The following is a 14093-nucleotide window of genomic DNA, read 5'->3' as shown; positions in this document are numbered from 1 at the left end:
GTTTTGTTTAGTACACAGACTGACACAAGCATAATCTAAAATGAGATTTTCGGGAGCCAATTTTACACCAAAAAGGTAGATTGCAGCACTTCGTATATAGATCCCCAAGTGCGTATGTTGCTTATGGCCTTCAACCACCAATGTCTCTCCCCCCCCCCCCCTGTAGTTGGTTACTGCAGGAGGTGCTACCCAACCAAACCAACATTAATGTTAAGTTAAGAAAAAGAGTTCCTAATCTACCCGGCCGCCTTGCATTTCATCCATAATACCTCATCAGACCATTGAGCACAGTGTGGGCTCCCACACAGTCCAGTAACAATTGGCTTCTGATTGCATATGAAGATCTGCTACAATGCTTTCACTAACACTATATTGTGCTGGTATCCTACGGAGCAATCTTCAAAATATCTGATCTTATTTTCCTCCTTCCATTACGCTGATTTTGCTGTGCTGTTGACTTATTATTTTTCGTTTTTTTTACAGTAAACTAAACAAATGTCTTGAATAACGCAAACCGACAGGCTTTATTGACGCTTAAATTATTGTTTCCCCTTAACGCTTCCACTAAATTATCTGCCTAAAGAATATTGTAATTGAAGTTAAACAATGTTTCGTTCGGCTCCTATCTTGCAGTTTAAAAGAAATAATGTGCGAAGGGAAAGAAAACGCTGAATTAATGATGCTTTAAAGAGGAAGAAAATAACCATTTAAGCTATCAGCATGAACTGCCACCCTGGCCAGTTTAGAGGTATTCTTCTTTAAATATCATGAATAATTCATCCCTGGTTTTAGTCTTTAGTTTTAGTCAGTCTTCTGTCCGTTCTCTAGCAAGTTGCATAGCTAAATATGTTTGCTATTGAAAATGCTCAAATAAAGTAACAAAGGTGCTCTTACTATTTAGCAGACACAAAACAAAGATACTTTGTTTTTAGTTCGATGGATCTGTTCTGTACTTCCTTCCTGTCTGTTTTATGCCCCTATACAGATCGCTGCTTGCATGGGTCGGGTATGTATGAAATGGCTGTAATTGTTTTTCACAGGAGTAATCTTTGCTGTCTCTATAGATTAAAACATATTTAATGATAGCTGAAAAGAAATTCCAGATGCTGAATATTTCAATGAGTACTTTAGCTTGTTAATCCTTTCCAAAAAAACCTTCACTGCCATGTTCCAGCACAATCTGAGTTATTAGAAGAAAAAGAATAAAGGAGGCTTAACACAGTGGGCCCTTCTATGATCCATCCTGCCTGAATTGCCATTAAAGTAGCAGTTTAAGATATGCAATTTTGTTTCCTGGTTTATTTTTTTACAAATAGGATTGAAGCAGGGGTTTTTCGGCACTGGACCCCATTCATTTCAGCTCCGGGGACTTCCCGAGATACTTACGTCCGTAGGAGTGCTGGTATCTCAGTCCAGTTTAAATCTCCCAGTCACGTGGGCCAATAGGAAGCTATAAGGGAAGACATCATGGCTTCCTATCGGCCCAGATAACGCGGGACATATAAATCGCCATCTTCATATCCCAGACTTGTCTAGTCAGAGCTGTTACCAGCACTCCCTATGGAGGTAAATATCTTGGGAAGCAAGGGGTCCCCAGAGCTGAAATGAATGGGGTTTAGCTTCGGAGACCCCATGCTTCAATCCTATTTTAACAAAAATAGCTTGGACTGTCTCTTTAATATAATTTATTTATAACAACATTTATATAGCAAACTTATCCAGGGCGTTGTAAATTTTTTTAGTAAAACAAAGGTGTGGTTACATATAGATGAAATTAGGGGTACGCAAACTTTTCAGTCTGTGCCCCCCTGCCTGCTCTCCCCCCTCCCCTACACGCGCCCCCCTCATTACCTTGTCTTCAGCGTCAAATGACACTGCAGGGTTACATGACAGCGAAGACAAGGTAAGGGAAGTTGCAGAGGTTTCACGCAATCCCCCGGCATTTAATTTAACTGCTTTACAGAAGAGCGTGGGGCCTCTGCAACCGTCGTGTCCCCCCTAAAAAATCCCGCACCCCCAGTTTGCGCACCCACGGATTAGATTATAGAGTAATTATCAAAATGTCATTGTGCTGGGCAGTAGTTGGAACATTATGGTCGGGTAATGGGTTAGGTGCATTGAGAGCTTGCTTGGTTGGTGGGCATGGTGATGAGTCTGACAGTGGGAAAAGGGGGAGTTGGAATTGGATCAGTGAGGAGGGTGCATTTGGAGGATTTTGGAGAGACTTAAAGGTTTAGGAAGGGATGAGGGTAGGGGAGACCATGGGCATTGGGGAGGGTGAATATGGGATAGGAGGTTAACGTGAGATCATGAAATGTGATGGACCAGAGATGAGATTTAAGTTGGCTTCTGGAGCTAGTTAGGGAGGGGGGAGATTGGTTGTGGTGGGTGAGCTTGTTCCAGTGGAGGGTGGGGGGGGGGGTAAGGCAAATGATCAGAATCGAGAGGAGGCACAGAGGGCTGATATATAATAATATAAAACACAGACAGCACACACCTTTGCCAACACTCACATTTGAACAATACATTGCAGAAAGCATGTTTCAGCCCAGTAGCTTGTGTCGAATATGCTGCATCATCTAGTTTGGAAATGAATAAAGACCTCAACTAATTATAATGTGAAGTTGTTTGTTTAATGATTTTACAAGCGGAATTAATGATGAAGGCCATTAGAGCACAAAACTGATGCTAAGAAACACATTTTTAATTCCTGTCCTTGAGTGTCAGTGTATCAAACTACTTTGCATCCATTTTTAAATGTGTGTATTATTTATCTTTTCAATCACGGGTAGTCAACCTTTTCTTCAAGCATGCCAATAAATGGGCGCACATTCTTTGGTGGGCCACTGTCCTACTGCTCCTCTACATACACTCTCCTTTCCCCTCTTCTCACACACTCTCCCTCAATCCCCCCCTGCTTCTCCCTCACTCGATCTGCCTCCCCCAAGAATTTTACCTTTGGGGGATGAGGGTAGGCCTTCAGGCCTGCGGAGGAGGGGAGCTGGTGTCACACAGGCGGATGCGGAAGTTGGGCCCAACATCCAGGCGGGCCCAACTTCCGGCACTGGCCGGGTGAATCGGCGGGTGGTGGGGGATGGCGGACATTTTAAATGGGTTGGCCACCTCTGATCTAGGGAATGTGAACAGAGAGGCCCATCTAATTTATACTATTTATTCCACCAACCCATTGGGCAGTTCTGCATTCATACCATTCATTCCATCAATAACAAATATCATATTAATATCAAATATCCAGTTAATTTATTTTCCCTTTTCTTAGTGAAAAAACACCACCAGGTTAGAGGGGGCATGAACTTCCCCAATTAATACTCGGCAGCAAATTAAAGTAACTTGTCTAACAAGCGTTTCGCATTTAATACAACATGAACCAACACCTGTGCACATCTGCTTTCATAGACGGGCCAAAGAGTTGCAATTGGTATGGTCTCTGCTATCATATTTACACATGAATGCAGTGTGTGTTAGAACAGGGGTGTGCAAACTGGGGGAGGACGGGGGGTGCGAGATTCTTTTGGGTGGGCACAGCGGTTACAGAGGCCCGTGCTCTCCCCCAAGCCATTTAAATTAAATGCCAGGGGACCGCGCGAGGCCTCTGTAACTCATTTACCTTGATTCAGCCAGGTTCGGGCGACACGTCGCCATGGCGTCAAATGACACCGCAAGGTCACGTGATGTCACATGACCCTGCAGCATCATTCGACACTTAATATAAGGTGAGGAGGGGTGCGAGCACTGGGGCAGAGCAGGCAGGGGGGCGCAGGGTAAAAGTTTTCGCACGTCTGCGTTAGAATACTCAAAGTTAATTTCAGTTCTAGCATGCAAGGGGTTAACCGCTTCACTGCTAAGTAAAAATAAAAAAACCTAGTTCAATAATAATTTTCTCTGGCAATTTATTTTCAAAGCTGTCATACTTCTGTACTTGGAAATACCTACAGTAAATGTTCTTGTAGAGCTATCGTTTTGTGGCGTAATTTATTACTATTCCTGCCACACCCTGGCGTTTTTTTCTTTATCTCTCCTACAGGTTACAGGCTGCATTTCCCTGACTGCTGACATGTCGTTTTTATTCTCCCTGTCGATGTTTTTGTCTTTTTAAAACATGGGGAAAGGGTGTTTGTATGCTTAATATGCTTAAGTTTTTAAACAGGGATCCTGGCCAAAAATGTTTAAGAAAATGCTGTTGATTTTGGCAAGAATGTATTATATAAATTATATAAATATATCTAAAGGTTTTAAATATGATAGACACATTTTTACCTGTTTCACGTCTCTCTATAGCTTAAAATGGGATTGTCTTCCTCAGAAACCCCCAAATAGATTAACTGGTGCCCTACGTGAGATACCTGAGATACATGCGAATTCAAATATGTCAAATAGATTAAAATCATTCAAATCATTCCCAAGAATCACAACTGCATGTTCACTTGTGTCTCCCCACATGTTGTATTGGATAATCTGTTGGAAGATATACAGTATACTGTAAGTCAATCAGCCCTCTATTCAAAAGTCCTATTTCGCCCAAATGAGCGAGGCGTCATTTCTGGCCAGGTGATATGTGTAATAGTCTGTGAGTGTCATTATGTGAGTTTGCATTCTTTGCATAGGGGTCCATATTAAAGTGGAATACGAAGCAGAGTGTCACTGTGCTCATTTGCATGTCATTACCCAGAATCCCTGGCTGCAGTAGAAGCACTGTTTGCTAAGCGATAATAGGAAAAGACAGGGTTGCAGATCTGTCTGAGACATGCCATAAGTGGTATTTTTATTTACTGTACAACTACTTTGAGTCGCATCGCCGGAACCAAAAATTGCATCAAAACCAGCTACAGCTCCACCCTGTTATAACACGATCCGTTACTACGCGAAGCCGCTTATAACGCGATGTACGCGTGGCTCCCAATTTTCCTATTTATGAATACTTTACAACACGATTATTGGTATCTTAAATACTTTATTGTACAACGCATACAATTGTACATTATTTCTAACGCGATCCACTTATAACGCGATTCTTTGGACCCCAAGCACAGCGTTATAAGGGGGATGAGCTGTATTTTCACAAGGTTTGAACATGCAATAAGGGCTTAATGAATATGGCAAGAACCGTGCAAACATCACCATTTTCACCGGAAAATACAGGGCAAAGAACCAGGACAAAAGTCCGGGGCCTGGTGGCGGAATGGGGGGCATGGCCAATACCGTAAGTAGAACAGAAAGTCTGACCGTAAGTCAAACACAAACTTCCGGAAAAGTCAAGTGGGGCCCTACTCCACCGCCCAACTGCTGCTGGGGCCTGGCCCGGCTCCGCAGGTGCTCCCCCTCCCCCTCAACATACCTTCTGCTCCCTCCTCCCCCCCCCCATGCTCATTAACCCAAGGGACCTAGGTGAGCACTTTAGTCCATGAATACACCCATACAAGCTGCTGGCGGCCCTGCAGAAAGTCACTAATTAGAGTTTGTAACTAGGCCTCTAGGGCCCTTATTTAACATCTGTAAAGGTATTTCCATATGCTGGAGGGTTTAGTCCCAGTCTTCTGATGCTAACTGCATTGTTTCCAAGCTCGGGGAAGCAGCTTCATAGCTAATTGAATAGGGGCAGAATTATTCCTTGTATCTTACATATTAGTTGAAAAGCAGTCTATTTTCATAGCTGCTTTTGTGATTCTTTTTGTTCGTTTTTAAAATCATGTAATTAGATCACCTAGATTAAAATGATAAAACTCCAAGTTATAAAGTGAAGTAATGGCAGTTTTAAATAAGCCCCACTAAAGAACCAAACTTTTAAATTGAAACATATCTTAAACTGGAAAGTACTAGGGAATTTCATACCGAAAAGTTGTGCGCGCTCAATCACAGTCAGTGTTAGAAGTGACTAAACAAGAGAGTAAACTCTACAATGGATGATGGGAACACGGGGAAAAAACATAGAGCTTAATAAAACTCACGCATTTGCTCCAGGTAGTTGCAGCCAGTAAAGCAATGTCTCAACGCACGCTGATGGAGAGAGCAAAATGTCCCTAAATTGCCAAAAACTCACCTTGTTATACTTTTAAATAAATTTAAAGTGGCTATCGAAGCAGGCAATATATATATTTTCAGTATTACCATATTTCTTTGACTCTAAGACGCACCTTTTTTAAAACATTTTAACATGTCCTAGAATCGATGTCTTTGAAAAAAAAAAAAACTTTGCTGAGGTACTGGCACCCCATATGGAGGTCAGTATCTCAGGAACAAGGGGGTGCCCAGAGCTGACATTAATGGGGTTCAGCTCCAGAGATACCTGCTTCAAACCTATGTTAAAAAAAATAATAACTAAAAAAAAAAAGCATGAAAATGGCTCTTTTGTCGCAGTGGCAGTCTGTGGATTGGAATAATAAATGAAGCCAGGTCACCCACGTGACTGCAGAATATAGAATGTCATGTAGCGCCCCCACTGTGTGCCCCAGCTAGTTGTTGATTCACAGTAGACATTATCAGTACTCAAGTGTCCCCTTCTTCCCTTGCTTTAAAGTTGGAAACCCTCTGCACACGTTTCACAAGCTCTGAAACACCATACAGGGAATACATTGCTGATATTAATATTCTGGGTGTGGGCATGTGTAATATGCTAAGAATAATGCAATAAAATCAGGGCATCCTAGAAAATATTCAATAATATAAAAGAGAGAAAAGTTGCGCCAAAAATGAGTTATCCTACTGTTCAGTATATAGCTCCTGTCCTTGCACAATGCAGTTCCGCAGCCTGAGTCTCTCAGAGGTGATTCACCAACCTCTGTGTAGATACTGGTAGAAAAAGGGGGGTCCTCCGGCGCGTTGCTCTGCTTGTGGCTCCACGGCGTTTAAAGTATATAAAATAAGGGAGAGAAGAGAGGGGACCACAGTAAGGGACCAACACAGTGATTATACACAGCTCTTCGTTTGAATAAGGGGGGGAGGGGGAGTAGGGGTGTTTAGAAGATCAGTGGAGGTTGAAAGATATTGCTGAATGAGAGGAGACACACTTACATCAAAATGTCTAATATCTTGAATTGTTGTACTCTTCTCTTTATATGGCTGTATTTGTTGAGGGTGAGGAAAAGCCTCCTGGTATCCTCCTTGTGCTGGCGCGTTACTTTTCCACAGCGCACCCCACTTGATACCAAGTTCTTTCCATATTCATCTCCATACCAGACCAGGAGCTCTGTGTGTGGGGGGAGGTCTGTGCAGGTTCTGTAGTAGATTTTCCTGTGGTACCGCAACGCCACAAGGTTCTGTTCTTCCTAGTTTCTCGCACAATTTACAAACAGAAAAGGCTCCTGTGTGCTTCCTGCACCACTTTATTTTTTCAGATGAAAAAACCTTTTCTGTTTGTAAATTGTGCGAGAAACTAGGAAGAACAGAACCTTGTGGCGTTGCGGTACCACAGGAAAATCTACTACAGAACCTGCACAGACCTCCCCCCACACACAGAGCTCCTGGTCTGGTATGGAGATGAATATGGAAAGAACTTGGTATCAAGTGGGGTGCGCTGTGGAAAAGTAACGCGCCAGCACAAGGAGGATACCAGGAGGCTTTTCCTCACCCTCAACAAATACAGCCATATAAAGAGAAGAGTACAACAATTCAAGATATTAGACATTTTGATGTAAGTGTGTCTCCTCTCATTCAGCAATATCTTTCAACCTCCACTGATCTTCTAAACACCCCTACTCCCCCTCCCCCCTTATTCAAACGAAGAGCTGTGTATAATCACTGTGTTGGTCCCTTACTGTGGTCCCCTCTCTTCTCTCCCTTATTTTATATACTTTAAACGCCGTGGAGCCACAAGCAGAGCAACGCGCCGGAGGACCCCCCTTTTTCTACTAGAAAATATTCAGCATCGTGTCTCACGGGTCTCTCTAACCCAGGGGTGGGTAATTACAGTCCTCAAGGGCCACCAACAGGTCAGGTTTTCAGGATATCCCTGCTTCAGCACAGGTGGTGCAGTCTTTGACTGAGCCACTGATTGAGTCTGTGCTGAAGCAGGGATATCCTGGAAACTTGACGTGTTGCTGGCCCTTGAGGACGGGAGTTGCCCACCCCTGCACTAGCCACTAGAGAGTGTAATATATAGGCAGCAAAATGTGTTCCTTGGGCAGGTAGTGTATAGAACAGGGGTGCGCAAACTGGGGGTCGCGAGAATTTCTAGTGGGGCATGGCGGTTACATTCATTTAAATTAAATGCTGGGGGAGGCGTGAGGCCGCGGCAACTCTCTTACCTGCTCTCTGACGGTTCTTCGGGGAAGTGTTGCCATGGCACCGCTGTGTCAAATGACGCAGCGGCGGGTCATATAACATGATGTATCGCCATGGCAATGCACGGCAAATGACGCAGCGGGGTCACGTGAGTCCTTGGAGAGAGGGCGCGAACGCTGCAGCTGCCGGGCATCGGGTCGCAGCTCAAGAAGTTCGCGCACCCTGATATAGAACATATTTATTAAAACAGCTGAATGTTTTCACTTTAATATATGGCCTTAACTGAGCCTGTATACATTATTATTATTATTTTATTATTTAAATATTTAGCACGCAGTCTTTAATATTTAACATTTCCATTAAAATCACGAGTACTTCAGTATTAGGCAATTACCTTTTTTATTCAAACTAACAATTGATATTATAAGACAGACGTTCGACAGTTCTACTCCCTTCCTCATATCAATTGTTAGTCCAGTGATACCTTCAGTTATTTGAAGTACTCATTTAACCTATCGCAACTTACACTGCTATTTCTACTTCTTAAAAATCATGGAATATTAATTTAATCATTCGGCACCAAAAAACAGTATTTCCAATCAACCATTTTTAGCATGGCCCAAAAGAGCGCTACAGCATGTTCGAGAGGAGCAGGCGCAGAACACGCCTTTCAGACACTGCGCGTTTACATCTGTATCTGCTGGAGAGGCCAGAAACAGTGCTGAGCAGAGGAAGGGTTAATTCAACGTTCTGATCCACCCGCCGTGATTGTACAAGGGAAATATTTAGTACCAGCATTGAAAGCAATGAAACAGAGCAGAACAGGCGTGTTCCGGTCAAATAATGATTACAGCAAAGGTTTGTCTTGGGCCCGTAATCGTCAAGGTCATTATCTTTACGAAGATAAGCCTACTCAGGAGACATTTAATGGGGTCGTAAAGTAAGAAATATGTTTTTTTAATTTGATTCTACAGGACTGGCATTAAATTGTTACAGCTTTTATTATACGTGCAGCTAAAGAGACACACAGACACATACCCATTTACAACCGTCATTGTTTTAGCACAACAAAATGGTACAAACTGCACTTTTAACAACTGCAAAACAGCCGATGCTTCATTATGACACATTGCAAGCAGCCGCAAGAATAATGGATGCAAATTGTCAGCACATTCTATGAAAGTGTGGTAAAATGTTACAATGAAGGAAGGTGGGTAAGAATAACAGCACTGAACTTAAATGTATTATTAATTAAATGCACTACTTATGTATTATTAGATGAATTATTAATGCAGTGCTTTGTGGGAGTGGGAGTTGTCTTTTTAGTTTCTACATGTATATATTTGGGTTATTCAACAATTAATTGTATGACCTTATAAAAGTGGCCTTTTAAACATACTCATTACGTTTTAGCTGCGCTGCGGAGTTTGCATAATTGTATAAATCTAAATTACACAATGAAATTTGAGATGAAGGCTGCTACCTGCCTCCAGGTTGAACTGTAACCCGTTCCATCCCAATGATCTGCATGCAACTGTGCACTGTGCTTTCTGCATTTCTCCTGGAGAAGTAGTGATTTGCTGTAGCTTGCAAATAAGAGTTCTTCATAGAAGAAATTATAGTTTACAGGACTTTTGAAACCTCACGGGTCTCTTCTTCACGTGTACTGTGTATTAGAGATGGGCAAAACCAGGTGTTTGAAAGCAGAACCGACCAGAACCTTACATTCCAAATCCCAAAAAAAGACCCTGCAGATTTGTAGAACCAAAACCTCCCAATATAATTTAATTCAAACCATCTCCAGGAGTTTCTCACCATTACTTTGTACATAATTATATTTTTGAAATGTTTTGATTGTACACTGTACATATTTGAAGCAATTTTTTTTGGTTGCTTTATTTTATGCTATTTTAGCATTATCCTGCTTTTTTTAATAGATGTTTCTATACTTTGGTAATAATCCAATACCAAAACCAAACAAATCAAGTTTTGGCAAACCAGAACTGAAACACAGAAAAAGTTTCAGCACCAAAACCACGTCCAAAAATGAATGTCTTAGGACCAAAACAAAAGTAGACGTACCCACTCCTAAAGTGTACATAGGAAGAATCCTGTGAGCTACAAAGTACACTATACACTATCATTTAATCTATGCAGAAAACTCCATTACAACCCGATGCATTACAATGTTAATATTTTGTCCTCCTTCGGCATTTTAAATAGAGAAGATGACTCCGAGGACATTGTGAGCCAACTCAGGCTTTTAATCAAAGTGGCGTCGCTTTGATCTGGGAACAGTTTGTCACATAATTTAAGAATGCCATTAATTGCAAGGCCCAGTCAACTGTGGTATACAGAGAAAGCTCGAGAGTCCTTCATCAGGAGTCACCAGAGAAGCAATAATAAAAAAAGAAAAGTGCAAGACCTGGCAGAAAGGAGGAAACGAGTGGCAAGGAGAAGAATATAATTTGATAAACCCCATTATAATATGTTTGTTTGTTGCTACCCTAGCTCCTTCTATGCACACTCTTGTCCCCAGACAGCAATGTGGCATACAAGAAAAAAACAAACAAAAACAAATTACAGTACCTTGATATACTGTATAAAGAATGAAAATGCCTCACCTTACATCAGTTTAGCTCCAAAAATGTATTAAAACCCCTTGTAATTCCCTATAAACCCCCTGTACTGTGCCTATAATAGTCTTGGAATCTATTGAATGGTAATCAAAGAGACTGTTTCTCTTCATGTACAGTCAGGGGACATACACACCCGGCGGAACGGCAATGAAGGAGTTACCACAGAACATCAGTAGGGTTGTCAGAAACGATCTTGGCATGAAATCAGTTGACATGTTATAGCATTTTTTTCTCAAATTTGTTTCAGGACTTAGAATGCTTGCGTGAGTAGTTATTCTTTCGTTTGAGCACAGAAAAGAGCACGTGTTTAGGCAAGTTGACATTCAGTTGCTGCGCATTCTGGCTTTTGATACCTGAGATTTAAGAATTCGATCTGAACTGGGAGCAAGTGTTTTACTTTTCAAAGGAAATACCACGACGCCAGTCAGCAACCACACGAAATATGGAACCTGCTAATTGTAACGCCATGGTCATTCAAATCTGATTTTTGTGTGGCCCATTTGACGGCTTTCATCACATCCTGCTACTTATCTGTGAGAGGTCTATTACGTTTCTGTATTGATGTATTTTCTGTTGTAGGTTTTGGGGTTTGTACTTCTCATTAAGCAGTTTTTAAGACAATCTAAAGACAGTACATACTGTATGTGCTATCAAAGTGTATATTGGACTTGAATCTCCCTTCCACACCGTCCTGTTGCTATGCATACGGGTCCCATTGGCAGCAAAGTAGTACTTTGAGAACAGTATTTATTGTTTAGGATTGAGCCAATTTCCACATTTCCCACGAACATGACAGTATCTTGTAGTGTCATTGTAGTGTAGGAATTCATTAGTATGGAACATCTGCAAAGCTGTCAGATGTAATGACAAAAAAAAGCAATTTACATATTCACTTATTTATCAATTTACAGATTTACAATGTACCTGCAAATGTCACAAAATGCAGACAAGCATATGTGTTTGTTTGGCAATATGGTCGTGTCCCCATTCCAACTTGGATTTAAAAACCAAGTTTACGGTTTGCAAATCTGTGTTCTGCATCTTTACAAGTGACTACTGCCCCCTTATAGAAGGAAGAGAGAGAAAAAAAAAACAGATTTCTTGTGTACATGGATCTAAATGCTGGCCTTGGAATAATGTTTCATGTATTTACTGATGTATTTGACTAAATAGAATCTGTTATTATTTGGCCTAACATAATGTAATATTTATGGAACCTGGTTTGATTACAGTTCATGAATAAAACAGACAGACTTTCCTACTGATATATTTGCTGGAACTTTATAATGCTTTGATCACATTAGAGACATATTATATATTCTTGACATATAATTTTTGTTTTGTTTAGAACCGGGGAGTTAATATCAGGATAATTTGTTGGGGGAACAAATGCATGGAAGGAAAATTTGGAGCTGGAGTAAGATAGGGGCAAGAGGTGTGTGTGCAGAGGTCTGTGACCCTCTGCACTAGGCCAGATTCCCCCTATGCCCCAGCTAGGCCCCGACTCCCAGTATTAGTTTGTGTCAGCTACAGGGACAGGCCCTTAGATAGGAACCTTGCCCCTTAGCTAGTATAAGTCAGGGACACAGTAGCTACACTGCGTGATCCTGACACTGGTGGTCTGGGACCAGACTACCGAGCTGAAGTAGAGACTATCCTCACGTGGGACACTCCAGCAGGATACCACCCCACACGGAGGACGCACAGTGGAGGGCATCGCTGGATTGTGGATCACTTCAGATCATTGTCAGCGCGCCCGGGTGCTGGAGCGCCTGGCAGGTACCCATACAGAAAGTGCACCAACTCTACTACACTCAACTTAGTGAGCCATGCGGTCACACATTGGGGGTTTGGGGTGTGGACACTGGGGGACATTGAGGGACTAGGGATCTCAGGACACGGGGTGGGGAGCAGTCGGGCGTGGCGTATGGGTAGTTGTAGCATTAGTCACGTAGAGTTATAAGAGTTATTAGAGGATAACATATATGTCTGCCAGCCGCGGGAATACAAGTCCCAGAATCTCTAGAGGGAGGGACTGCAGCATATGGGACTGTACCAGCCAGGATGCGAGCACTGCGAGGAACAGGATATCCTCTGCGCGCGGAAAGCCCACGAGACAGTCCGGAAGGAGGAGGCAAAGAAGAAGGTAGTGTCCACGGAGCAGTGCTTCCTGGCCTTGGCCTTGATCTTGCCCCTAGGCCCCAGTTAGGCCCTGAGACACCAGTAGAGAGAGGAGTGTTGTAGGGAAGGCCCCAGATAGGGACTCTTCCCTTTATTTTTATTCCTGCACCGGTGACTGGACGGCCACGCAGTGCCCTGCGGCTTGGGACCAGGTCACAGGTTCCAGGGACATTGTGTGAGACCCTCCGTCTGGAGCTCACACTGCGAGGAGGATCAGGACCCTTTAGGAGAGAAGGGATTTGTGTTGGAGGCCCTGCTGCGTGGGACCCGTTCCAACACACTACGCCAAGCAGCACCTGGTTACTGGAGTACACAGGCAGGTACCCAACGTGAACCTACATCTACAGGGGTAGCACTACCTTTGGGTGGGAATTGCTGGGACAGGACACCAGGGGTATTGTTGCCACAGCACACTCCGTACTAGGGGCAACCACCATGTGTTGGGTCAGTGGGTTTATATTGTGGGTACAGTTATTGTATGTTATCTGTGCTAGTTATTGTATGTTACCTTAGTTATATACATTGTCTGGTGTATTATTCTTTACTACTGTATGTATTGGTTCCTGTGAGGGGCTATCCCGCCAACGCTGGGATCCCTCATAGGTGTAGGTGCTGCACGCAAGGAGAAAGAGCTCACCCCAGGCTCCCAGAGGCGGAGGCTTAGGCCTCCTGTGAGCAAACAGGTACAGCAGCACGCGTTGTCGCCCGCGTAGTTCCCTTAGACTTCTATTATAAAGCCGAACTGCAGGGCGCGCGCAAATCTGTGACGTCGCAGAGCGACATGTGCACAAGCACAAGCACATGCTACTGCGTGCGCGGCTGCAGGCTGAAATCTGTTTTTGATTGGATGGCCACGTTACGTGACGCGGCAGTCGCAACCCGAAATGTTTTTTTTAAACGCTTCCATTTAACTACGTAACTATGTAACTATGTAACTATATGTAACTATGTAACTATGTAACTATATGTAACTATGTAACTATGTAACTATGTAACTATATGTAACTATGTAACTATGCAAAGACTCTTTCACAG

The 14093-nt window shown here is 42.8% G+C and overlaps 1 protein-coding gene across 15 annotated transcripts in view; it reads right to left on the bottom strand.

The window, feature by feature from the left end:
• SOX6 (SRY-box transcription factor 6) overlaps positions 1 to 14093 on the bottom strand; it is a 561724-nt gene that overhangs the window by 129305 nt on the left and 418326 nt on the right. For 9 of the 15 annotated variants that reach the window (XM_075567743.1, XM_075567736.1, XM_075567734.1 and 6 more), the window contains one exon: positions 2514 to 2579. The exons of the other annotated variants lie outside the window; for them this stretch is intronic. In XM_075567743.1, coding sequence (XP_075423858.1) covers positions 2514 to 2579 — 66 coding nt within the window. The remainder of the gene's footprint in view (positions 1 to 2513; positions 2580 to 14093) is intronic. 15 annotated transcript variants of the gene reach the window in all.

Source organism: Ascaphus truei, chromosome 12 (assembly GCF_040206685.1).
Source record: "Ascaphus truei isolate aAscTru1 chromosome 12, aAscTru1.hap1, whole genome shotgun sequence".
NCBI lineage: Eukaryota > Metazoa > Chordata > Amphibia > Anura > Ascaphidae > Ascaphus > Ascaphus truei.
This window is presented reverse-complemented; position numbering and strand designations above follow the sequence as displayed.